Raw genomic sequence first — 27548 nt, forward strand, 5'->3', positions numbered from 1 at the left:
GGGAATGAAGAGACCTCAGGGACCCTGGCAGAAAGTGCTCCGTGGCCCCGCTGCCCGCCTCCCAGTGCTCTTGAGCTCCGTGATATTTCAGGGCTTTTCAATTTCCCTGAATCTGAGACCGTTAGAGCTGGAAGAGACCTAAACACATCCATTCTAAACCTTCTCAAAGGCAGCAGGGCCCAGGGAGTACAAGGAACTTGCGGAAGGTCACACAGTGACAGAGACGGGGGCGGGGCATGCTAGTTCATGCCTGTAATCCCAGCACTTTGGGAGGCTGAGGTGAGAGGATCACTTGAGTCCAGGAGTTCAAGACCAGCCTGTGCAACATGGCAAAACTCCATCTCTACCAAAAAAAAAAAAATTAGCCAGGCATGGTGGCACGCACCTGTCATCCTAGCTGCTTCAGAGGCTGAAGTGGGAGGATCACTTGAGCCCAGGAGGTCGAAGCTTTAGTGAGCTATGATTGCTCCATTGCACTCTAGCCTGGGCAACAGAGTGAGACCCTGTCTCAACAACAACAAAACATGACAGAGACGGGAATAGAGCCCTATCTCTGTGATCCTGATCCCTTGATCCTGGCTGGCAGCACTGGGCTTCCACTTCTCAGCCTTCCCTTTCCAACATCATGGCTGTGACTGTGGGTAACATGCATTGTCCATGTGATTCCACTTCCAGCTACCCTGTCCAATGCCTTTAACTTCTCAGTATACTTTTTTTTTTTTTTGAGACAAAGTCTTGCTTTGTCGCCCAGGCTGCAGTGTAGTGGCACGATCTTGGCTCACTGCAACCTCCGTCTCCCAGGTTTAAGCGATCCTCCCACTTCAGCCTCCCAAGTAACTGGGATTACAGACGCGTGCAATCATGCCCAGCTAATTTTTTTTTTTTCTTTTTAATAGAGATGGGGTTTCACCATATTGCCCGGGCTGGTCTCAAACTCCTGACCTCAAGTGATCTGCCTGCCTCTGCATCCTAAAGTGTTGGGATTACAGGCGTGAGCCACAGTGCCTAGCCTCAGTATACTTTTTTAAAAAAGCATTTTTAAAAAATGTGGTAAAATACATGTAACAAAATGTACCATCTTAACCATTCCTAAGCGTAGGCTTCAGTGGCATTAAGGACATTGTTGGGTAACTATAACCAGCATGCATCTCCAGAACTCTTCTTCTTGCAAACTAGAAACTCTATATCCAGTAAACAGTAGCTTCCTGTTCCCCCACTCCTCCAGCCACTGGAAACCACTATTCGACTTTCTGTCCCTTTGAATTCGACTACTCTAAGTGCCTCCTATAAGTGAAATCATGCAGTATTTGTCCTTTTATAACTGGCTTATTTTGCTTAGCATAATGTCCACAAGGTTCATCCATGTTGTAGCATGTGTCAGAATTTCTTTCCTTTTTAAAACTGAATAATCATCCACTGTGTGACTATACCACACTTTGTTTATCCATTCATCTGTCAGTGGACACACCCCACACTGGACTGTTTTTTCTCAAATGTGTCCATATTTTAGCTACTGTGAATAATACTGCTATGAATAGACCTGTACAAATATCTCTTCAAAACCCTGCTTTCAGGCTGGGTGCAGTGGCTCACGCCTGTAATCCCAGCACTTTGGGAGGCCGAGGTAGGCAGATCACTTGAGGTCAGCAGTTCAAGAGCAGCCTGGCCAACATGACAAAACCCTGTCTCTACTACAAATACAAAAATTAGCTGGGTGTGGTGGCGCATGCCTGTAATCCCTGCTACTTGGGAGGCTGAGGCAGGAGAATTACTTGAACCTGGGAGGCGGAGGTTGCAGTGAGTTGAGATCACGCAGCCACTGCACTCCAGCCTGGGTGACAGAGCGAGACTCCGTCTCAAAATAATAATAATAATAATAATACCCTGCTTTCAATGCTTTTGGGTATATATTCAAAAGCGGGAATTGCTGGCTGACAGGGTAATTCTATTTTTGACTTTCCGAGGAACTGCCATACTGCTTTCTGCAGTGGCTGCTGCGCTGTTTTACATTCCACCTGACAGTGCATGAGGGCTGTGATTTCTCCTTGTCTTCACCAACACTGTCTATTTTACTTTTTGTTGATAGCAGCCTTCCTAATGGGTGTGAGGTGGTTTGGTGTGCTTTAAGTCCATGAAAGTCCTGCGGGGTGAGGAAGAAGGAGCAGTCGCCTTGATGTGAAGTCAGAGCCCCATCTTGGCCAAGCTCCTTGACTTGCCTAGAAGCCCTTTGTCCTCCAGATAGCTGCTTAGCAGAGCCCAAACGGCAGAGCTGTCTGCTGCTCCTCTCTTCACCTCTGCACTCAGGCTGCCGATGGCTCAGGGAGGAAAATCATATGACTGTGCAGACTGGGTGCCTCCCCAGACTCAAGGTCTCCAGCCTCGACTTGATTCTCAGTTTTGCCTGGCAGTCCTCTGCGGTCCTGGTTAGTCCCAAGGTGGCCAGTTCTGATCACTTGTGTCTGCCTCAAGTCCCCTCTTTCTTGCCCTCAGCAGATGACCTCCTCTCCCAGTACCCTCAGAAAGTAGGCACAGTCGTGGACGGGCTGCACCGCACCCCGGTCTCTTCCTTCCTCCCTTTTAGGACCTGCCCCATTCCTTGAGCTCTGATTGCCTTCCCCTCTCGCCTTCTCAGGCACCTGCTTCATCAGTTACCTCCTCACCCCATGTCATCACACTCCAGTCTCGTGTCCTCCCCTGACTCCACGTCCCTGCTAGCCACCATTACCTCTCTTTTTCTTTGAAGTCAAACTTCTTGAAAGCCTCGTGACATTTGCTACCTCCCCTTCACCCCTCCCATTCATGTCTCAATCTGCTGCAGTCCAGCTTCAGCCTCGTCCACACCATGGAAACTGTTCTCAAGCGCATCAGCCACTTCCTTGTTGCTACAATCCTTATTGTCCTTTGTCCAGCATTTGAAACTGTCAGCTACTCCCTCCCTCTCCAGCCTCCTTGTGTCTGCTGTTATAACCATGACCTCCTGATTTTCTTTTTTATTTAATTTTTTAAATAGAGACAAGGTCTCGCCATGTTGCCCAAGCTGGTCTTGAACTCCTGGGCTCAAGCCATTCTCCCGCCTCGGCCTCCCGGAGTGCTGGGGTTACAGGCATGAGCCACCATGCCCAGCCCTTCTCCTGATTTTCCTCCTCCATCTCTGGCTGTTCCTTCCAGGCCTTTTAAAAATTGTTTGAGGTTCCTCTGCTTGTTCTTTAAATGTTGGGTTCTTTGTTTTCTGCCTTTGGCCATTTTCACTCTACTAATTTTACACACTGGGTAATTTCATCCATTCCTATTACTTAAATTAATCTCCTTCAACTGGTAACATTCAAAGTCGTGTCTCTAGCCTAGGTCTCTCTCTCTCTCTAACACTCCCGACTTATATCCAGCTACTTTCCTGGACATACTCACAGGGATCCCAAACGTATCTCAGAATCCTGATGAGTGTCCGTGGAATGATCTATTCTTCTGCCTCTGAGCTGGCTGCATACTTGAGAGGAGAAATGTTCTTGTCTGACCTGAATCATTGCTAAAAACTGCCTTTTCAGTGACAGCACTCAGATCCAGCCTGAGGAACCATGGCCTGCCTGTCCTGGCCATCTCAAACCCAGCAAGCCCCAGATTGAACTGTCTTTTCTCAATATGTATTTTCTAGGACCCCTAACCAGTAGAACCTAGACCTCACCCACCCATTACTACCAACATGAGCCATGTGCATTTCGGCTCATTTTAACAAGCACCTACGTCTCTTTCCTGCTGCAACAAGTACCAGTGGGTTCCAAGATGCCCCAAAGCTACATGAAGCCTGCTGTGGTTACCTCTAGTCACCTATAGTCAGCTGTAGTCACCCTGGAGTCTGTGTTCCTCCTCCCTTGCTCTGGTTCCCTCCTGACCATGTCCAGTGCCCATGAAGCTACTGCTGCCAATGGTGTCCCTTCTGGGAGTGCCAGTACCAAGTCAAGGGGCTTCAGAAACCCAAAGCCCATGCCGTGTGGGCTCCATGCAGAGTGAGGAAGGAAAGCTACCCCCATGCCAAGCCTGTACCATGCTGTCAGTGCGCGGCTTATGGCCCCAGCTCCAGTGCTATGTGCTTCTGGCCTTCACCACTCTACACCCAGGTCACCAGTTCAACCCAAGAAGCTGGGCTGGCACATCATGCCTGCTGCATCATCTGCCTCTCCCTCCCTGCCTCTACCCCATCCCCAACCAGGTGCCTCCCTCCCTCAATAGTCATCACACAAAAACCTTCATGCGTGTCCACAGAGGTGAACAGACACTCAGGAGAAGGGGAGAAGGGGAACAGGGGAGGTATCTGCACCCCAGCTGAGCCGCCCACAATGCCCTGTTACATGGATAACCTCAGGGGCCAGCTCAATGTCTTCTCCTTCATGCCTCATACTCCATTATCTCCAAGCCTTGTAAATCTCTACTGCCTTAATATCTCTTCTCTGCACCATTCTCATGAAGGATTGTTAATTCCATCAGCCAGTTGCTTTGGACTGCATGTAACAGAAAACCCATCTCACACTCACTGATGCAGGTACCGTGGAGTCCAGGGAAAGGGTGGCTTTGAGATTGGTCCAGAGACTCACCAGTGCCAACAAGAACCAGATTCCTTTCATCTCTGCACTCTGCTGGCCGCAGTGTCGGCTTCATCCTGATGTTGTAAACTTCATCCCATGGCTTCTGAGAGCCATGTGACCCCTAATGTGTGGAACCTGGACCTCACCAACCCATTACTACCAAAATGAGCCACGTGTACACTTTGGCTCATTTACAAGCACCCCAGGCCTCCTTCCTGCTGCGACAGGAACCAGTGATTTCCACTGGAAATGGTGATTTCCACTGGTTCCTTCCAAGAGGGCTGCCTGTGGTCATCAGGCCACATCCTTCCTTTTTCATGTCTGGCAGGTGAGAGTGGCTGCCCATCACTGTCTTCTAAGAGCAACAAAGAACTTTCCCAGAAGCCTCCAGCAGCTCTCTCCTTCATGTATGTTTGGCTAGAATTGGGTCACATGGCAAGGCACAGAAAATCCATAAGCCAATCAGGCCTTCCCCTTGAACTGTATCATTTCCCAGAGTACATTACTGTTACTCCAGTGGGATGGGGTAGTGTGAACATTAGAGAGAGGATCATCCACAGCTTTTAAGGAAGCCAGTTCTCCTTTCATAGCCTTCGGTCTCGAATTAGCTCTTAATTTCATCCAGCGTCTCTAGACATTGTTTGGTTTGGGAAAGCTCTGCCTTCTTAGGCTGTTTCTTCAATGACTTGGTCAGTTGATGCTTTCATTCCAATGCAGTTGGACCAGTGTCCATTGTCCTGGTGGACAGTGCTGGGGCTTTGTGTTTGCACATAACCAGAGCCCCTGATTTCTTGTTCTCATTCTGTGATGTTCTTATCAGATGTCATCCCACTCAATGGTGGAAAAGTGAAGTACAGAAAAGTGAGGCTGTCAGTGAGGCTGTCAGTGAGCCAATCATCTATCTTTGGAAGAGTGACATTGAGTTTGCAAGAATCATGGTGCAGAATGGAAGTTCTGTTTTCTCTTAACCAAGCACAGTACATTGAAGGTCTGGTTAGTTTTCAGGGTCTGGGTGAGACCACAGGCAACAAAAGAGAAAATTCAGAGAGACCAGAGTCTGCACCCTAGAGAGGCCCACAGACCCGTAGGAGAAATGGTGGTGCAAGGTGGGGGTCGTCACCCCCACTTTATAAATGACACTCTGTGCACACATAGAGATAAAGATGCTCCCCATCTTTTTAGTGAAAAGAGGGTGCAAAGATGGTCATGGGTGAGGAAGTGGGATAGTCTTTGTCAAAAATAAAAATAAAGTAAGAAATGAAAGATATTCAGTGTTTAGTAAGACCGTTATTTTATATCTTAGGGTTCTAAAAGGCCCAGCCTGAGAGGTCAGGGCTGGACTCCTAGGCAGGGGAAGCTTGGAGGAAGTTTGGGTCTTGGGCAGATATAAATGGATGTTATTACTTAGAGATGATGCCAACAGCACATTTCTGCCGAACTTTACATTCAGAGGAAAAAAACATAATGGGGGCACAGGGATATTTTTCGGGATTTCAGGTTAGAAAAATAAGACAGACCCAATATAGCAAACATCTCTAAATAAGGACTGAAATAATTTTAGATATGCCAGTGAGCAAAGACTGGGGACAAAGAAAAAGGAGGGGTAGGGACCTACTAAGCCATAGCCCAAAATACCCTTCTCTCTTCCTGTACTGTCTGGCTTGAGGGCCACAGCCTCCAGAAAGTCTTCTGTCCTCTAACCCCACCAGGCTAGGTCCTCAGCTCAGTGTATGCATAGCACCTTTCCTACCTCCATCACCACACCCAGGGGTGACAATGAGCTCTGCTCCTCTCTTTACAAGTCGGTCTCCAGTACCGGGCCAGGGGCTTCCTCATGGCAGGGATCAGATCACTTGAGCCTGGAACAGGGGTGTTGACTGATCAAGGAATGACTTGAATGAATGAATCAGTGAGTGAATGGGTGGGGCTGCATGCAAATAAGGATTAGAAGAGAAGGGGAAGCCCAGTTCTGTTTGGAGTGTTTGGAGGGAGTTGGGAGCTGGTCCTTAGATCTCTGTGGAGTCAAGGAGGAGCTGCACGGGAGGCCCCAGGCTTCTTATGCCTCAGAAGTTACTACTGTGGTTGTTGGCTGGCTCACCTCTGAGCATCCCTGCTAATTCCATGCTTTCTCCACAAAGTCACCCTAGAAGAAGGAAATCAGATTTGCCTCAGAACATGCCAACTTCACTTAGTAAGGTTTTAACGTCCTGGTAGAGGAAGGAAAAGCCTTTTGGGGTTCAGGGTTATGAGGCAGATTGATCCCTGCCATGGCCATGCAACTGCAGAGTCTGGAAATTCGGCATCATATGATTTAGGACGGCTTTGCATCCTTTTTTTCTCAGGGAGGAAAAGAAAGGAGCTTCGATAATCCACTTTCTTGATGCCAGTGAGATTTGTCTATAATAAAACACCACTCCTTTCTCTAGCAAGTCAGCTGTCCCTGGACCCCAAACTGACCCTGTGACCCCTCACTCCCTTGATATTTTTAGTAGGCTCCGGTTTCAAGGAGAATTCTTGATGCCCCAACAACGGAATAAAAGTTTAATTTAGACAAAAACATTTTTCCTGATGAGCACTGGTTAGCTGCCTTTCCTGTAGTCCTGGGGTCCAGGAACCCCAGAGAAGTTTCCTAAAGAAATCAATTAAGTCCGGTTGCAGTGGCTCATGCCTGTAATCCCAACACTTTGGGAGGCCAAGGCCTGCGGATCGCTTGAGGCCAGGAGTTGGAGACTAGCCTGGAGTGTGAGAACCCCTCTCTACAAAAATTTTAAAATTAGCCAGGCGTGGTGGTGCGCGCCAGTAGTCCCAGCTACTCAGGATTGCACCAGGGCACTCCAGCCTGGGCAACAGAGTGAGACCCTGTATAAAAATAAAAAAATAAATAAAAAAAAGGAAAAAAGGCAATACATTCACAGATGTATTATTTCTCAGCAAAATATCCGTCCGTCCCCACCTGCTCACAAGGCGCAGGGTGTACAGCGGCGGGTGACCGCTAGATGGCGGCGGAGCGCCTCCGACCACCTGGGTCGGGGGTGTGTCGGGGATGTTTCCTGGAGAGAGGGAAGGAAAGTTTAAATGCGTGGCCACGTCCGGCAAGGAAAGTTAGGTGAATTTATGGTGCTGGGGTGGAATGGGAGTCCCCAGTCATCTGCAGAAGCACCTGAATATTGACTTTGGCCAAATAGAAGGAGGGAGATCATGGCTGACCCAGGATTTGCCAAACCACAGCAAACCTGGAGAGAGCTGGTGGGTGGGGTGCCGATTTGTTCCCTCGTTCTCACCCGGTAGGAAGCTGAGCGTCTCCAGGCCAGTCCTGTCCTCCAAGCACAGCACAAGGAGATTCTCAGACTTGGGGCCAGTTTCCAGAATTGAGGACTTCAGGGTGGCGGGGACCTTACAGGCACTTCATCCAACAGCACCCCATTCCCACCCCTAAGTCAACCTTGAACCCCTTGCCAAGGACTTGACAAGTGGCTCCTGAGCACAGCCCACCTACATGGCAGCCCTTCTGAGATGTGTGGTCAGTGTCCTTGGTCCCCCCAAGAAGGGACAGCCAATCCATGGTGTGTTTTGGCCACTGTGCCCTGGGTGGGGGTTGCTAAGTGTATGGCAGTTTCTCCCACCCCCTCACCCCCCACCCTGAGCTCTTGCCACCACACCCTACTGTTTCCCAGCGTTGACATTTCCAAGGATGCAAAAAATCTGAGATTCTGGGACAAGCAAATGTCAGACTTTGGTGACCCCAGCTGCACACAACCCTCCTCCCTCTCTCCCCGCAAGGCAGCAGGGCTAATCTTTAGCTCTGATTGCAGAACTGAAGCTGCCGGTATGGAAACTTCAATTTATTTAGTTATCCCAGAGTTCTGGGAGAGTCATCTCTCACCTCCATCCTGAGAGTTCTGGTTTCGTGGTGTGTGTTTATGAGCCCGCATCTCGGAGTCTGTGTGCTGCTGTGGCTTGCCCCCTGGAATTGGGTACAGGGAACAAAGGGGAAGCTTAACTGTTTTTCCTGTGGTTCTGGTTCTCTCTGGGTGAGAAAGAAGCCCCACTAACAATTGCAGATGTTTTGTAAAAGGGTGTCCCTGTAGGCATTGGGTTGATGGTTCTCACAGGTTGAGATTATGCATCTCTTTAGAGACATCATACACAGTGAGCCCATTTCCTTCCTGCCTTTTTCCTCCCCTTGTTTTGCCTTTTGAGTGGTCTAGAACTAGGAACGCATTGGATCATCAGAGTTCATGGATAAGGCTGTGGGCTCCATGAGGATGAAGGCTCTGACCACCCTCCTGGGCCCAGTACCCAATACAGTGCCTAGCATTTGGTGGGCATATGAGAACCATGCCTGGAATGGAATGAATGTTGAAACTGTTTAGTTTATTCATCCCCCTTCTAATGACCATGTATCTAAATCATCACCATAGATCATATGATAAACACTGTGTTATGGGCTTGACATATGTTATTTTTAATATTTTTAAATTTCACAACAACCTGTCAAAGCAGATATCTCCATTTCAGGGATTAGGAAACTAAGGCTCAACTCAGAGTTCAGTCAATGGTACAACTGTGATTTGGAGACAGTAGTTGCCAGCAACAGCCAAACAGATGGAAAAGTCTGGCTTTCCCCTCCATGACAACAGAGAAAAAAGGACTTGCCTTTTAAAGCAACTAGACGAGTTAACATTTGTAAAGTGCTCACAACAGCTCCTGGTGCACAATATGTATCTTAAGTGTTTGTTTAATCAATAAAACTAAAGTCCATGTCAATGACAGAAGTTACATTTCAGTCAGCCTCATGGCTTTCTCCAATATTTTAATCATCTGGAATAAATATAGTAAAGTGGGACCCAGGGGTTTTGCTGACCAACAAAACCATTGGCAAAGTCAGCTGTGACACCCAGGCCACAGGTGTTTAGCATCATAGAACTGGCACGAGTGGAGCTAGGCGGGGCCCCAAATTACCCAATCCTGGGGCTTTAACCTGGAGCCTGGGTATCCTTAGATGATCCATCAGTGAGATTCAAGGAGTCCGTGCACTCCCTGGAATGTTATGCACAGTGCTGTAGTTTTGTGCATTTGGGGGGTGTAAGGGCATAGCTTGTATCCACTGCTGGAGAGCTCTGCAGTCCAGAAAGCTTCTGAGCCCTTGTCTAGCAGAGCCTTCCTGAAGGCAGAGTGACAGCAGCTGGGGAAGCCCAGGGCCCCAGGCTTCGATCTGGCTCCTGCTACCAGGCAGCTTCCAGTCTCATTTTGATCACCTCCCTCAGCTCCTTCCTTGAGAACTTGAAGGATGAAAATCTCAAAGTAGGGCCGACAGGGTTAGCTAGTTTGGCTGCCTTCAGGGAGATGGGCTGATGCCGTGACTCTCCACTGCCTGTGAGCCCCTTTTAGGACACCTTGAGGGTCTCCACGGTCCCCCTGCTCTAGCCACTCCCCAGCTTGCACCTCAGGAGACTCAGTGCAGTCACTCCCCTCTCTGCCACCACGTGTCCTCCCAGCCACAGACAGCCTGGCAGCCACTGCAGACCAATTGCATAGTGGATTGTGGGGTGGGAGAGGCCAGGCCCCACAGAAGCAAGCACAGCCCTCCCCATCCTAGCGCCACACGGCTCTACTTCCCCTTCCAGATTGGGGCTGTTTCAGTGCCAGGCTTGGGAACGCTGCCTGACGGAGCAGTGGCTTGAGCCAGCTCCTTCCAGGTCACCCCTGTGGCTTTATCGCATATAAAGCCTCTGCCGGAAGTTTGTCAGTTCATTTTCATATTCTAGAATTTATTCTTTGAATTTTTTATGCAAACACCTAAGACTATGAAGCAGAAGCAGTGAAGGTACTCAGCCTCCCCTCCCACCCCAGGATTTCTCTGAGGCCTCAAGAGTGACTACCTTATGGTAGAATACTCGCCCACCTGCCAGGACATGCCATCTGCTTGTTGGTATTTGCAGACTCTGGCAGCCCAAGCCGGGCCCCTGGAGCTGTACCCTCCCTGCAGCAGCACCAAGACGGGACATTGGGAAACGCCTGCCCTCTCGTGGCAATTCTGGGGATAACACCACCCTGAGAACCAGCCCTGGGGCCTTGATGGGCCGATGCTGAAGACAGAAGGAAAGCACCTTCTCTAATTAAACAGTCAACGCTGATTTCCCCTTTGGCCCACTAAGCCCCTTGAGTCATTACTGAACCACTCAGGAATCTTTTGAAACTGGTCACATTCTATTTCGCTCCTAAAACACAGTCTTCTAGGAATGTCCGAGTCATCTGAATTTCAGATGAAATTTTATTGGCAGCTTGGGATTTTCAAACACTGGTCAACCAAAAGCCTGCGGCTTCAGCCCAGCCTCCCAGCCCCCAACCCACCCTCCAGGGCCCTGTTCTGGAGCCCTGGGGTCTGTGGTCTTGCAGTCTAGTGCAGCCCTGCCCTGTGTTTCTGCTCTTCAGGAAGGAGCCCAGAACCTACCTGAACACTCTTGCCCCACCCCCCACACACAGCCTGCCTGCACTATTTCCTTGATGCCCCAGGGCTGCTTGACCCTGGCTTGCCTTCTTTGTCTCATCTCTCCTACTCCCAAACTCCCTTTGCCATGCCCCCTTTACCTTCTGAGATACCTGTTACCTCTTAGTAGGCCGCCAGAAGCATTTGTTCTCACCCAAAGCACCTGGGATCTCATTGAAATGCAGACTCAAATTCAGCAAGCACGGGGAAGGGCTGAGATGCCGCATTCCTAACAAGCGCCAGGTGATGCTGCTGCTGCTGCTCTGATTCCACTGAGTATCGAGGACCTGGAACAGCGGTTTTCCATCCACCTTGATTGCACACTGGAGTCATCTGAGGAGGCCTGGGTCCTCCCACAGAGGTTGTTGTTCAGGAGGTCTGGTGTGCAGCCTGGGCATTGGAGTTCTTAAGAGCTCTATTGGGTGCTCTAGTGTGCAGCTGGGCTGAGATCCACTGACCTGGAGGCAGATCCCACCCCCAGTCTCCATGGCTCCCTGCTCCAAGGCAGCCAGGCCTCACCAGCCACTGTATCCCCTGGATACCATCTTTTCCTTGACAGTGGTCTTCTGTCCTTCCACTTCCGTCGAGTCACCCCCATGTGCCTTGCCCTGGGGTTACCAAGAGGAGGGGGTGCGCAGAGCAAGATGCAAGTGGTACCCCCAACAAGGAGACCTGCACGAACTCACTCCCAGACTGGCACAGCGGAGGGGTGGGTCGCTGAGGGCAGAGTGTGGGCAGGGGACAACTGAGCTGGCGTGAGAATAAAAGGACAGGCCCAGAGCAGCGTGGCACAGGCGCGATTGTGCAGCTGCCTCGGGTTTCTTGGGTGCTGTGTGTTGGCTGTGCCAAGGGCTGTGGCTGCACCAGCAGCATCTGCCCTAGCTGGTGGTGGGTGGTGAGCTACACCCCCTGCTGAAGGGGGAAGCCCTGTCCTCCTCCCGGCCCAGCTCCTGGCTCCCATCACCCTGGTGTTTCTCATACTGGAGGTACTTCGGGGCTGAATAGAATTTTACCAGAAACAGTCCCTATTTAGTGTACATTTCAACCATGCCTGGATCGCTGTCCCCTCACCCCCATCAGCTTTCTCACATGTCGCTTTCTCACTGAGGCCTGCTCTGACCACCATATTTAAAATGTCAACTCATCCTTTACCCATCCTAATCCCTCCACCAGCTCTGCGTGTCTTCCTTGTAGTACCCATCACCTTGTAGCACACCACAACCTGTTGTATTGATTGCCTGACCCTCTCTCCCACTAGAGCGTAACCTGCCCAAGAGCAGGGATTTTCGCCTCTCTTGATCACACTGCCTACCTTAGCTGATGGTGGGGGCGGCATTCATTTGACTTCAAGGCCGTCATCCCCTGCCTGGCATTCGAATCCTGCCATCTGCCCAGTCCTCTACCTGGCTCTTCCCTGAGGCTGAGGAGTGTGCTCTGGTGTCAGGGCCAGGCCAACTATGGGCTGACTTCAGACCACAGGTAACTCCAGACGCCCACCTCCTGCAGCTTCCTAACCACCTGATATGGTTAGTAAGTTTCTCTAACAAAAAAAAAAAAAAGAAGAAAAAAACGACATTTTAAACAGCAATATAAATTGGCTTTTCCTCCCTTGGAGGCAGGTCAAGATCTGAGTCTCCTGTTGATAGGGAACTGAATATATGGAACTAGTGCTCCTGAATACAATGCTTCGTTTCATTCCCTACTCCCTTCAGGACCCTCCTCTGGGGTAGAAGGAGCAGTGTCTTAGGGATGTCCAAGGCACGAAGGTGAACAAATGCCCGGCACCTTCCGTGGAACGTGAAGACGAGGCTTCCTGCTGGCCAGCCCAGGCAGATGGCCCAGGCAGCTGCCCTTTTTATTCATAACCGCCTGAAGGTGCTTGGCTCAGATTTCAAATGACAATGACATGCCATCAGTTTTAGGGGCCGCAGACAACGGTAATGGGCATTGGGGAGAATGTGGAATTGGAGCCAGGTGTCCTTGGGCCCTAGAAAAGACCGTGCTAGAGCTGTGGGGGAGGAGTGAGCAGTCAGAGGGCAGGAGGGGAACCGGCTTCCGGGGGCGCTGAGGCGGCTGGAGGCTGGGTGTGAACTTGGGGTGAGAGGTGTGAAGGATGAAAATGGGGCTGGCAAAAGGGGAGGCAGGAATGTCATATTGTGGGAAAAGAAGCAGGGGGAGTAGGTGAGGCCGGAAGGAAGAATCAGGAGGTGAGGAGGGTGGCCAAGTGATGATAGCCAAAGATATCTTAAAATGCAAAGGCTCGTTAATGGATGGAAGCGCCGTGCCGCTGGCACTGCTGCGGGCAGCAGCTTTAGGCTTCTGGGAGCCTCCAGCCCAGCAGGGCCAAAGCTGTCATCTGAGCACCTGGTTTCCCTGGCCAGGTCCCTCCCTCCTGCCCCTTCGGGACAGATGGCCTTCCCATGTGCTTTTCCCCAGCTCATCCTGGCTTTCTGCCTGCATCCCAGGGTTCCCATGCATTCTCTGATCAAATCACAGCCGCCCTCACCAGGCCCTCTCCGGACCCCTTGGCTCTTGAGTTTAGGGCTGCCAACTTTACCAAATAAGAATACAGGATTCCCAGTTAAATTTGGATTTCAGATAAGCAACAGATCATTTTTTAGTATGAGTCTGTTGTATGCAATGTTTAGGGTATACTAGAAAATTGCTCATTGTTTATGTGAAGTTGGGATGTAACTGGACATACTGCGCTTGATCTGGCAACCCTCCTGAGCTCCTCCCAGTTTCAGTCTGGGGTTTCCTCTGTAGCCCCTTGCTTGGTGATTGGCCCCTGTGTGCCGGCACGAAAGCAGAAAGATGTGGTTCTGCAATGGACTTCGAAATCCACCTGGAGTGGGCGATGGGGATGTTCATTGATGGCCTTCACCATCTGGCCCCCACAGACCATTCTCCTCCTGTTTTCTGCTTGTCCCTTAATGGAAAACCCTCTCTTTTGACCTGGCTGATTTCCTCATCTCTTGCCCCATACTCTTGGACCATGCGGGGTTCACATCGACCACCCCCAGCCCCATCCAACAAGGCCTCTTCCTCTTCCTCCTTTGCCTGTTGATGTCCTCCTACCTGTCTTTCTGGGAGCAGCTCCCTGAGTTTGGGGACTGGACACCAGTCTTTGCATTCCCCACAGATTTGAGGACGGGGGCCTATCATTCCCAGAGGAGTAAGAAAATATTCAGAATGATGTGAATAAGCCCAGTGTCCTGCCAGGTTTCTTGAAGAGCTGTGAGCTTTGTCTGTCCTTCCAATGGCGGGGGACTCCTTCAGGCTTTCCCTGGATGGACTGTGAGGAAGAAGTCTCCTTGAAGCATTCACATTATTCCTTCCGAGAGAAGGGGGCGCCTCACGGCACAGCCCCCTTCCCAACCCCATGTTCGGACCATCAGATATTTTATCATCATCGTCGTCATCATCACCAATCCATTTCAGCTGCATTGTCTTTACAGGGCAGATTAGTTCCCTCATTTAACTTCAGTGACCTGTGAGTTCAGGAGCATTATCCCTGTTTATACATGGGGAGGCAGAGGCGGAGGCCACAGTGGTGAGGAGCCTTCACTCGGGGCCCCAGGGTGGCTGAAGGCAGAGCCAGAAGTGTGGCCTCCTGGGCTGGTGCTGTGGCTGCCACTTCAGGATGCCTAGCTCTTCCTCAGCAAGGGTGGCAGGCAGGTCCTGTTCATACCTAAACTACCAAGCAGGTGAGGTTTGACCTCAGCTCCCCCATCCCTGTATTCCCCAGGCCCCTCAGAGGGGCCTTTCTCGTGCTCCTGAGAGGAGGGTGTCTAGTGCCCTGCAGAGCCCACCCAGCTCAGATTCCGTGACCCCTCCCACCTCCAGACCTGCTCAGGAAAGCTGCTGTCCTCGGAGGCCTCACCTCTGCTGTGATGTCCAGGGTCATATAGTCAAGGGTTTCCCTGAAAGTCCGTGGAACTCTAGTCTTGCCAGATTCTCACTCTGTGACAAAGGGTGTCACGGTCCAGCAAGTTTGGGAAGCCCTGATTCTGCAATCTCTTTGGGACCATGATGATGCATAAGAGCATATTGAAGGCCCTAAAATGCCCCACAGAGAAAAATATCCATTTAACTTCGTTGGACCCAAATTTCCCAAAACGTACCCAACCATGGAAACTTTTGCATCAAATAACAACTATGAACATTCTGTGGAACTAGTGTTCCACTCAGTCTACTTTGAAAAACAGCGATCTGGTTCAAATCTTCCTTTTTATAGCTGAAAAATGGAAAATCCATTCAGTGACTCATTGAGCATTTATTAAAGGCAAATTGAGATGCTCCCAAATGCCAGAGCCCATGTCACCGCATTCTGAGACGCACGGAAGTGCAGTAGTAACACATTGTTTCCACGCTGCACTTGCTGCATAGGCCGACTGTCCGCTAACCCACCAGATGTTGGTCTCATACCCTTTTCAACTTTGAGAAGACTGAAGCACAGAGCTGCATGAGCTGCAGGTTTGCATATAAGCCCAGCTGTGAGCAGTGGCTCATTCCTGTAATCCCAGCACTTTGGAAGGCCAAGGTGGGCAGATCACCTGAGGTCAGGAGTTCAAGACCAGCCTGGCCAACATGATGAAACCCCATCTCTACAAAAATACAAAAATTAGCCGGGTGTGGTGACACACACCTGTAGCCCCAGCTATTTGGGAGCCTGAGGCAGGAGAATTGCTTGAACCTGGGAGACAGAGGTTGCCGTGAGCTGAGATTGCACCACTGCACTCCAGCCTGGGCAACAGAGTAAGACCTTGTCTCAAAAAAGAAAAGAAAAGAAAAAAAAATGGCCAGCTCCATTTCTTAATGAGATATTTTCACCCTTTATGATGCTCCCCAGCCTCTTGAATAAGGTTGTGTTTCGTCATGAAGCCTAGAGCCAGGGAGAGAGCCCGGGAGGAGTGACGCTGGTGGGTTTGAGAGCAGGGCTTTGGCCGGGGTCCACCCTCTTGTCCCCTCCCACTCTGAGCCTCTCTTCTCCCCACTTTTGTCCCCACAGGTCTAACTGGCTGAAGCCGTGCTGTGGGAAGAGAGCAGCCGTGTGGCAGGTATTTTTGCTCAGTGCAAGTCTCAACAGTTTCCTGGTAGCCTGTGTAATATTGGTGGTGATTCTCCTGACTCTGGAACTTCTAATAGATATAAAGCTTCTCCAGTGTGAGTAGCAAGAGAGATACATATGCCAATACATATGATGTCAATATTCAATGTGCATCTGCATTCATCAGGGGTCCCCAACCTGCAGGCTGTGATCTGCCCCCGCCGATGCTGCTGCCCAGCCTCAGGCCCTGGGGCTCATGGGGATGGCCACTGGGGAGGAAATACATCTGGCAGCTTCTCTCTCTGTCACCCCCAGCCTCAGTTTGCCCCTCTCTGCCCAATGTGGCCTCTGCAGTCCCCTCCCCAGCATTCCATGATCAGAAACTGATGAGATGAAAAACGTTGGGGACCCCTGTATGCATTTTTTTTAATTGCTCCCATTTGGAATTTTCCAGGTTGGAATTTTCTGTAGTCTAAAGAGAGTTCCCATTTACGGAGGCATCTCAGCTTGTAGTAACTAATTATGACAGCGACCACAGTGATGATAAGATTCCTGGTATTTTTATCCAGCTGTGAGTTGGCAGTGTGATTTATACGTATCGTGATAGTTTTTAAAGCATTTTTCCGCACATTTGACACTACAGTAACCCTGTGAGATGGGCGAGATGGATATGATCCCGTATTATAGACGAGGCAAATTAAGATTTGGAGAAGTGAGATACTTGCCCTAAGTAAGAGGTATTGGAGCTGGGACTTCAAGGCACCAGGTCATTTAACTGCTTGGCCAGTTCTCTTCCTCTTGGCATTTGTCTTAGTTTCACGTTAAACCTTGTCTTCCACCTCTTCTGTCCTGGATGTCCCATAGTGACATGGCTGTCTGAGTGGAGAGTCCACTGCTTACCCCACCAGGCCTACCCCCTACTGTTTGTCACACCAGAGGGGCAGGAGCAGGTGTCTTGCCTTTTGACTTTGGATAAGTGAGTGGTTTCTGGTACAGTTCCTGGTTCCCTGTATTGCCCTGACTCAAAAGGTAGATCCTTCAAATGCAAATTTAAAAAGAGGCACAGGCCAGGTGTGGTGGCACATGCCTGTAATCTCATTTGGGGAGGCCAAGGTGGGAGGATCGCTTGAGCCCTGGAGTTTGAGACCAGCCTGGAGAACATGGCGAGACCCTGTCTCTACAAAAAAAATTAAAAATTTGCCTGGCATGGTGGCACACGCCTGTAGTCCCAGTTCCTCGGGAGGCAGAAGTAGGAGGATCATTTGAGCCTGGGAGGTCAAGGCTGCAGTGAGCCGTGATCACGCCACTGCACTCCAGCCTGGGTGACAGAGTGAGACCCCATCTCAAATAAAAAGTAAATAAATAAATAAATAAATAAATAAATAAATAAGTAAAAAGAGGTACAGTTATCAGCCCCAGAGAGATTTCTTTTCCTTCCATTGGCAAACTCCAGGACTGTAGATCCAGTCACCTCCAAACCCATTCAGACGTCTTGGGCTTCCTTTCTCAAATGCCCCCAATTCCTTTATGGGATCCTGTGAACTCAGGGTCTGTCCAAGCTCCCTCCAAGTCACATGAGCCTTCTCTGCTCTCTCAGAGAGCATGGACGGTGAGCACAGAATTGCTTTTGTCTGATAAGCCTAGTTGGGTTTTATGCAGCTGGTGGCCCCTTGGTTCCAATTAAAGGATCTTCCAGCATAAAGTGACCGGTACTGGTTTTACACTCAACCTGTCTTCAATTAAACCATGTTGTATACTTTCCCTCCCACTCACCCATACTGTCTGCTTTTTATGAGACCTGCCCATAACAGAGCCTTTCTTTCCCCGTGGCGGATTGTCCTCGGGGCCCTCGGCTGCTCGGGCTGTGACAAGGTATTGAGGAGAACTGAGAACCCAGCCGACACTGGAATTTTGCTTAAAATTAAGTATCCAGGAGATTGATTTTGGTGGGAGATCCAATAGCAGCTCATAAAAGGCATCTTAAATTCCATAAAACGCACAATCAGAGATTTATTGCTCTTCTAAAGCAAACCGTAAAAAAAGGCACAGGAATTCATTTGAGAAATAATGGGGAGAGATTTTATGTTTTCAGAATCATCTGGAGGTCTTCTTGGAGTCACACGGGCCTCAGCCTCTTCGTTCCCACTGGGATTCATGTGGCCTGACTCGGAGCTCATCTTCTAAGGGTCGTCTTGGCCCAAAGCCAGGGGGCCTCAGAGTCTCCCACCTGGAACCTGGTTTTGCAGCCATCTTCCTCTGGCTACGCTCTGTGACCTGATTTCTACCCACCCCTAGGGTCTGCAGATCCCAGAGCTTCGGGAGAGGTTGTGGGTTCCTCTGTTTCAGTCTGGCCCTCCCTGCTGAAGGCACTGGGCACTTTCCCTTGGCCCTGGGGGGGTTCTGAGCAGTGTGCCAAGCAGGCCTGGCTGCAGCCCACGAAGGAGGTAGAGCAGGCATGTTCTCAGCAGCATTCCTGCCTCTCACCCCCTCTCAGCCCTTCCCCGGTATCCCAGGGTATCCCACCAGTATTTCTTTTAGGCCTCTGGGGAGCCCTCTACCCTCTGGGGCGATCCCTCCCACCCAGTCTCCATCAGAGCTCACCTGACCCTTGTCCTGGGCCCCAGCATCCTGCTTTTGGCCTCGCTGGCTAAAAACCATGCCATGCCAGGGTTCAAAGGCTGGCTGTGGCTTCATGTATTTTAAAAGGGCTTTCCAAAGAAAATGCCTTAACTCTAAGGAGTGGCTGGTGAAAGGTGGGGCGGGAGCCCTCAGGGGCTGATTGGCTGCCCTCACTCCCACTCCAGAACCTGGGGGCAAGTAGGGCAACGTGGAAGTTTAGCAGACCCCATCCCACTGGCTCTGCCAATCTAGGGAGGGAGGCAGACACCTCCACCCCGTGCCCGGCTCCCCTGCCAGTCCTCACTGCAGCCTTCTCTCTAAAACACACTGGCCGACACCACCGTCTCTGCCACTCGGTTTCCAGAATGAAAAGTCACAGTAAGCTCACCTAGAGTCCCCTGACTGTGCACAGCACTTTGGGGGTGAACTGTGGACTGGATTTCTAAAAGCCCATCCAGCCTCAACTGAAGCTGCCTACACAGCCCAAAAGCCGTGAATGTCTTCATGAGCCCCTTCTGGAGGGCTTCTTTCCTAGAGTCTGGCTACAGCCAAAAGCCCACCAAGACCAAGCAGGAGCTGAGAGAGGCGGCCTGTGGGGGAGAAGGAGGCAGCCCCTTGCGTCGGAGGCAAGAAGAACAGCATCGTTGGCTCACAAATCTCCTACTGGCTTCACTGCAGACGCCAGCTAAAGCTGCCCTTGCTCTCTGACCCAATTTCCACCAGATCTAAACGTTCATGCAGGCAGGCCCCAGGGTCCCAGAGGTCCGGACGGATGCTGCGAAGCCCCCATAGCAACGCACCTAATTCCTCACTCCTAAAATTGGTCCTTATCGTGTCCATTGCAGTTTCCAGCGCATTCCAGTTTGCTGGCGTGATTCACTGGATCAGCCTGGTCATTCTGTCCGTGTTCTTCTCAGAGGTAGGTGGAGACTCTGGCCCTGTCACCTCCTCTGTTGGGTGACTCCTGTCCTGGGGAAACCAAGGTCTGCTTCTCGAAATGGTTTCTAGCATCAGGTCCCCTGCTAGCCCTTGAGGCTGCTGGGAGGGAGACACAATATAGATAGATGATCTCTGCGGGGGGAAGTGGTACAGGGAGCCCAACCCAGCCAGGGGGGTTTGGCCCTAGCAGGTGATTCCTGGGAGGAACCCCAGTGGATGAGCAGGTGTTCTCCAGGTGAGGGGTGGGCGATGACACTGGTGAAGGTGAGACTGAATGTGGCATTGAGGGGCAGCCAGTGTTGGTTGCAGCCAGTAAGGAGCGGGCGGGAGGTGAGGCTGAAGCCAGGTGCCCACACAGGGAAGCTCTTGGGCCGCTGTGGCTGTGGTCTTGGGCCCACAGTTGGCCGGACCTTTGGGGCTGAAGCACGCAGGGGGTGGGGGAACGGGGTCACAGGGCCAGGCAGTGGACCCGACGTGGTCCTGCAGGGGCCCTGGGTCTGACAGGGCCGAAAGATGTGCCTCTCAGTGTGAGTGTGAGGCTGTGTTTCCGAGGTGGGGGCTCAGGGAGCACGGATCGCCGTCAGCGTTGCTGGAGTCGGCCAGTAGAGACCAAGTGCGAATCTCTGTGGTGAGGGGAGGGGGAAAGTTTATGGAGATCCGCAGGACCCCGGGCTTGGTGCAGAAGCTGACATGTCTGGGCAGCACATTCCTCTGTTTTCTCATGGGGGTGAGTGACACTTCCTTTGAGCAGTTCCCAGGCTGTCCCAGTGAGACTCTGGCCTGCATCTGGGTGTGGGAGGAATTGGCTTGGTCCTGCTGCAGGCAGGGTTTTATCCTGTCCCGTGCACACTGGAGGGTCACTGAAGGACAGGAGAGTTTCATGTGGAAAACTGGTTTCTCCTAACAGAGCCTAGGACTGGCCCAAGCCAGCGGGCCACTGTGTCACTCTACCCTTGAGTGTCCCATCCCTGCTATGGGTACATATTAGCCCATGCGAAGTCCCGTGGGCCTTTCAGCATGGCTCAGCAAACCCTCAGGGAAAGGCAGGAACGAGAGAGGCACAGCACCTGCTGGGAACATACGCACATCTCACACCAACGGGAGCTGCTCTACCTGAGGCATGGGGGCTCTGGGACCCCGAGACAGGGGGCCTTGAAGGGAGGAAGGATGCTATGGGAGAGGGTGGCGTGGGCAGAGGCACTGAGGTGGGGAACCCCAGGAGTCAGGAGTCCCAGCATCCTCCTGTGTGTCCCCTCTGGCCTAGCTAATGGCTCTGCTCTCTCTCTCTCTCTCTCTCCCTAAAAATCAGGAGGGAGCTGGGCTTTGGGTCTTGAGTCCAGAATCCTGAGTCCGGGTGTGGGGTGTGGTGGGCCGGGCAGCAGGCATTCCAAGCATGGAACATTCCCTTTCCTGGGCCTCGCCTCCTACAGCCCACGGAGCTGGCTGGTGAGCCTGGGCCTGAGGCTCAGATGGAGGGGGCAGATCGCAGCACTGCCCTCCCAGAAGGGGTCCTAACCACCTCCCTGAGACCACTGCCCTGGAGGTGCCTCTGCCCCGCAGAGCAGAGTGCCTGCTCCCCAGCTTACAGCCCCCATGTGGGTCTTGCCCTCCCTGGCCTCTTGTCTCTGCCTGGCCAGGATTCCCTCCCGCAAACACATGGGCCGTGGCCAGATGTCTCCTTGATGCAAACCTTGGAAAATGTGCCATGTGTCTGTGACTGCCAACAAAAATGTTTAATCAGTTGCTGCGGTTCTTCCCCTCTATCCCTCTGCTTTAGTTTTATTGGCTTTTGCAGAATTTATTGCCCAGCGTTAATTTGGCATTCCCTTCCTGTCACTGCCGGAGACAAGCCACCTGAAACAGACAAACCCCTGTGCACAGGAATCGCAGCCTCCGAGTCCCCCATAGGCACCCCCAAACCAGGGAAGGGGCTGGGTCCTCACACAGCTGAGCGGGGAGAGCAGGGTCTGCAGGAGACTGGGGAGGAAGGGCTGGCTCCGTTACCTTGACCTTGTCAAAGATGGTGAGGGGGTGGAGCCAGGCCGCAGGTAGCAGGGGCCACCCCTGCCAGTGTCCAGCGTGAATGGAGGGCCGGTGCATGGAGATCGAGTGACGAATGAATGAGGCACAGAACCTGCGGGAATACACACACAGCTCACACCACACTAGCAAGCACAGATTTCCATGGTCTTGCTGCGTGCCCATAAGAACCATGTCAGAACCTTGTTACTAGAAGGGTCTCATGGAGGTCTCCTGCCTCCAGACAGCTTGGAAACATGCGACCATGTCTGTGCCCCTCACAATGACTGGGATGCCCAGTAGGAAGGGCCAGGAGAGCTCAGTGTCCATCAGTGGTGGGTCAGCCTGCGTGTTTGCCCACCATACCAGTGGCGTCCTTTCAAAATACTGCACAGACAAGGAGAGCAGCTTAGGGTTATGCGGCCAGTTAAGATCAAAACTGGACCCAGGGCTCTGGGCACCTAAGCTGGTCTCTTGCCCCTGACTGCATCCTTTGGAGGCCCTGAAGCTGGCAGGGTGGGAAGGGACCAGGGGTCTCTGGGAAGGACCTGAGAAAGAAAGTCCGACCGAGTGATCACTCAGACCACAGACCCAGGACGACTGGCACCCCTCCTCAGCTGGGAGAAATGAGTACCACGTCTTCAGGTCTGCCAGTTCTTTCCTGGTTAATACCCAGGGATGTGGCTGTGGGCCGAGGGTGGGGCGGCACTCCGAGCCTCCTTGGCCTTAGGTAGTGGGCATTACTCCACAGGAAATTCCAAGAAGGTCACCCCGCCGGGGCTCCTGCTGTCCTGGAGCCCTGGGCCTGTCCTGAGCAGTTCTCCACCCCTCCTCTCAGCTGAGCCTTAGGACAGTCCTGGAAGGTGGGTAGGACATTTTATGAGTTGTGAAACTGAGGCCTGGAGAGGTGCGGAAACCTGCCCAGGGCCTGCAGGAATGGCAGGTGGGCCCAGGTGCAGGCCTCTGGGTGGGTGAGCGGGCCTCTGCCCCGGCCTTTGCCCACCCTAGAGCTCTGCAGGCTGCTCTGGGAAGATGGGCTACTTTGCTCTGTGCTGGCCACAGGCCATAGAGCTAGGCCCAGAGAAGGGGAGTGTGAGGCTGGTTTGGGCTCCGTTTGAGGACATCTGTTCAAATGGGCCAAGCCGTTTGACAGTGAGACAGATGCTCTCAAAGCAGTGAGAGTGGGTGCCCCTCATCAGGCAGGCTGTGCAGGGGTCCCTGCACAGGGTCCAAGGTGAGACTGGATGCCCATGAGACTTCCTGGGCCCCAGACTTCCAGGTCACGCAGGGTCACTGCGCTTCACGTGGCCCTGCAGCACCAAGAATATGAAGGGCCTTGCAATCCAGATGGAGAATTGTGCAAACGTTCCTCCAAAGCGCAGCCCCGCCCTTGGCTGAGGCCAAGCCCAGCTGGCCACTTGGAACTGGGAAGCCTGCTGCTCCTCCCCCAAGACTGCAGGAGTCCTTGGGGCCTCCTGGCCAAGGCCAGGCCACCCTGCAGCAGGGCCCAGTGCAGGCTGTGGGGTGTTGGTCGCATCCCTGGGGTCTGGAAAGGCCCAGGCAGCCCCAGCTCTTTCCCTGGGAGAAGAGAAAGCGGGGCCGCGGCTGGCCTTCTAGACAGGAGCCTCAGGCAGTGGTGGCAGCAGCTACTGACTCTCCTCTCCCTCTCTTCCTCATCCTTCTGTTGAGGTGAAATTCTCTTCACATAACCCTTTTACAATGGACAATTCCGTGGCATTTAGTACCCACACGGTGATGTGCAGCCGTCACTTCTACCTGATTCCAAAGCACTTTCATCACCCTCAAAAGGAGACCCCATTCCCAGTAGCAGTCACTCCCCCTGCCCCCTATACAGCTGCCCTGCCAGCTAGTAATCTGCTTTTGTCTCTGTGAACTTAACTCTTCCAGATATTTCATGTAAACAAAATCTTACAGTGTGTAGCCTTTTGTGACTGCTGCTTTTAGCATGTTTTCTCGGTTCATCCACGATGTAGCACAGCACACTTTCTTTTTTCTTTTTGAGACAGGGTCTCACTCTGTCACCCAGGCTGGGGTGCAATGGTCCAATCACAGCTCACTGCAGCTGCAACCTCTTTGGCTCAAGTGATCCCCTCACCTCAGTCTTCCAAGTAGCTGGGATTACAGTCATGCACCACCACACCTGGCTAATTTTTGTATGTTTTTTGTAGAGATGGGGTTTCGCCATGTTGCCCAGGCTGGTCTCAAACTCCTGAGCTCAAGTGATCCTCCCCACTTGGCCTCCCAAAGTGCTGGGATTACAGGCAAGAGCCACTGTGTCCAGCCCCAATTTTTCTTCTCCTCACCAGTGTGAGACTGGTGACAGTGTCAGCTACCACACAGATCTTCACATTTCTTACTTTAGCCTTGTAGTTGGATCCTGGAATCCACGTCTTCCTCTTGCCATTGTAGTTTAACCCCAGGGAACATTTGTCCAAGAGCAGATCTGCTTCTTAAGGAAGTGCCAGGGGTCAGCCAGCAGTGCCTGGTACCCATGGTGGCTGTTCCTTAGACCAGCCTGCTCCCCTGAGCCACGCACCACCCTACGCCCCCAACCCACTGCCGACAGTGTTGGGTGGCCGCGGGCTTGGGGCTAGACATGGCTGCTCCCTTCTCCCTGGCTGGCGGGCCCCACATGGGGATGGCTCTGCAGGGCACAGGGGTGTCCAGCCCCCATTCTGCTCACTAAGAGGTGATCTGGGGATCTCCCTCTGCCTTTTAAAAATTTGCACAAAGCCAGCTTATAGACTAACAGCTACTTCTGCCTACATCTCCCAAGGTTTCCAAACTCTGGCAGCCTCATCAGGCCCCTCCCCAGGGAAAGACGCTGATTCTGCTGAGGGGAGGGCCTCAGCCTCAGGCAGCAGGAAGGGGCAGGAGCCCTTTCTGCCATTTGGCTGAGGCAGGGCCTGGACCAGGTGCAAGGCTTGGGATTTCCCACTCTCCCCTCCTGCAGCCTGAAGCCTGGACCCCTTCCTTCAGAGAAGTCAGCTTTTCCTTCCCTTGGAAGAGATGAGGGGAGTCCCTTCTTGAGAGCAGGGCTTGACCAGGAGCAGAAGATGAGGGCACCTGAGGCGGAAGGCAAGAGGGGTCCAGGGACCAGAAGGTTCACCTGCCACTCTTCGCACCTCAGTTTCTGCGTCTCTCAAATGGTATAAAAACTTTGCTCATAATACTCAATAAATGGCACCATCCTTGAGTGTTTGCCAAGGCTGTAGCCTACACTGCTTATCAGAGCAGCCTCCTGAAGGCAAAACTGGGATAAAGGAGGCTGAAAACCCTTCGCTCCAAGTGGGAAAGGAGGAGGCGGAAGCTGGGGATTCCAGCTCCTCAGATGCTCCTTCAAAGGCCTTTGCAACTTTTAGGGGCCAGTATTGCAAGGCCACGGCCCTGGGGCTGGGGATGGGGCTATGGCTGGGGGTGGGGCAATCCCTCATCGTCACCCTGCTTTTTTAGTGAGCCGTGTGCCTCGCTGAGCTCTGGAGCAGCTCTGAAGGTGGCCGCATGAGGGGCGTGGATCTGCTTTCAGTCCAGATCTGTCCAGAGATCCGGCCAGTGTCAGGTGGTTAGTAAGGAATGATCGGAGCCAGAAAGAGGACTAGACTCTTGACTCCCCATCTAACACCCTTTCTCGTTATTGCTTGTGGGCCTGTGGTCTCCTGTTGTAACCCGGGGCAGGGTCGCCTCACACATCCCTGCGGTTCCGTCGGGTGCTCCGGGGGAGTTTGTTTAAAAAGCATATTCCGGGGCTTGTGCCCAGAGTTTCTGATATCCTGGCTGTCCACGAGAGTCCAGGAATCTGCATTTCACGTAAACCCCCCGATGCTGCTTAAGCGGGGCGTCCTTGGCTGCACATTGAGAAGGACAGGCAGTCCGTGGGTTAGTCCAGCGCGTGTTTTCGGAGGTGTTAAGACTATACTCGGTCTGTGCGGGGCAGGGCAGTGAGGTTCTGTCCCTGCCTCCGTGGACAGTGGGTCTCGGCAAAGGTGTCTGGGGAGGGGAAGGATGCTGCGGGGCGGGAAAAGCCAGCAGGTGGGGTGTATCAGAGCCAGGGTCACTCTGGCCTTGACCCTGACCTGGAGCCACCGCTTCCCCATCTCTAGCAGGAGGCCTGGCTGGGAGGTGTTTCCCGAGCCCTCTCCACAGCGGCCTCTTGCTATTCTGTTTCCATGGGCTGAGCTAAGAAGGAAAGGCTCCCAGAAGAGTGGGGCTCGAGCCAGGCCTCCGAGGATGGGTCCCCTGCGGATGGGCCAGCACAGAGGGAAGGCAGCGGCTGGGATTCTAGCTGTTTCACCTGCTTCCCTGGCACTGCTCTGGTTCATAAAACCATTCAGCCCCTTTCCTTCCTGGGGCACAGAGGCTCTGGGTGCACTGTCTGCTGCCTCCTCTTCCTGCTCAACTTCTGCTGGCTGAGTCCCACCCTGGCCGGCTCCCTCCACCCCTCACTCCTGGGCCTCTGCCTTTTCAGCTAAGAAGAGTGTTGTTTCTAAAGAAGCATGATGATTCCTCTTATTTGAGGATCCTAAAGGAGTCAGATTCATAGAGACAGAAAGTAGAATGGGGAGAGGTAGAATAGGGAGTTACTGTTCAGCGGGTACAGAGTTTCAGTTTGGGAAGGTGAGAAAGCTCTAAAGGTGCATGGTGGTGATGGCTGCACAGCAGTGTGAATGTACTTAACACACTTGGCCACTTCAAAATTGTTAAGATGGTGTGTTTTGTGTTATGTGTATTTTACCACCATTTTAAAAGGAGAAGAAGGGGGAGAAAGAGGAGGAGCAGTTGCCATAGCAGAAATTATATTTGCACCAGGCCCTATTCCCATCTTCCCAGCCTGGACTTTTGTTTTGGACACCCCAGAATTGAGAGTTCAGGATAGATATGGCTATTGTAGCATTTCAGAGGAGACAAACACTAAGTTTCAATCTCTGCACAATTACAGGGGTTGGGCAGCAACAAAAGAAACCATATGGCTGGGCGAGGTGGCTCATGCCTGTAATCCCAGCACTTTGGGAGGCCGAGGCTGGTGGATCATGAGGTCGGGAGATTGAGACCATCCTGGCTAACATGGTGAAACCCCATCTCTACTAAAAATACAAAAAATTAACCGGGCATGGTGGCGGGTGCCTGTAGTCCCAGCTACTCGGGAGGCTGAGGCAGGAGAATGGCGTGAACCTGGGAGGAGGAGCTTGCAGTGCCACTGCACTCTAACCTGGGCGACAGAGTGAGACTGTTTCAAAAAAAAAAAAAAAAGAAACCATATTATTATGTGGTGTGTGTGTGTGTTTTGAGACAGAGTCTCTCTGTCACCCAGGCTGGAGTGCAGTGGCATGATCTCAGCTCACTGTAACCTCCACCTCCCAGGTTCAAGCAATTCTCCTGCCTCAGCATCCTGAGTAGCTGGGATTACAGGTGTGCACCACCACACCCGGCTAATGATTGTAGTTTTAGTAGAGATGAGGTTTCACCATTTGGCCAGGTTGGTCTTGAACTCCTGACCTCAAGCGATCTGCCCGCCTTGCCCTCCCAAAGTGCTGAGATTACAGGTGTGAGCCATCGCGCCTGCTTGTTACGTGGTGTTCTTACACAGCTGAGTACACTCTGCAGAACCAGAAACCTCTGGGTCCAAATGTTGCCTTCATTCCTGATGGTTGTGTGGCTATGGGCAGCTTCCTTAACTTCTCTGACCCTTTCTGTAAAATGGGAATCACATGTTAGAAGGGCTGGCCCAGGGTCTGGCATTCACAGACATATAGTAGATGGCAGATATTATTCTCATAAATATTTGGAAGGATTATAACATGTAACCCACCTCTCTGGCAGAAGGAGAAACTGAGGC

The 27548-nt window shown here is 52.1% G+C and overlaps 1 protein-coding gene across 2 annotated transcripts in view; it reads left to right on the top strand.

Moving 5' to 3' along the window:
- The window catches only part of TMEM266 (transmembrane protein 266), a 145355-nt gene that overhangs the window by 80801 nt on the left and 37006 nt on the right, over window positions 1-27548 (top strand). For both annotated transcript variants that reach the window (XM_001146305.7, XM_009429597.5), the window contains exons 4-5: window positions 16079-16233; window positions 19582-19655. In XM_001146305.7, the coding sequence (XP_001146305.4) occupies window positions 16079-16233; window positions 19582-19655 (229 nt within the window). The remainder of the gene's footprint in view (window positions 1-16078; window positions 16234-19581; window positions 19656-27548) is intronic.

Source organism: Pan troglodytes, chromosome 16 (genome assembly GCF_028858775.2).
Source record: "Pan troglodytes isolate AG18354 chromosome 16, NHGRI_mPanTro3-v2.0_pri, whole genome shotgun sequence".
NCBI lineage: Eukaryota > Metazoa > Chordata > Mammalia > Primates > Hominidae > Pan > Pan troglodytes.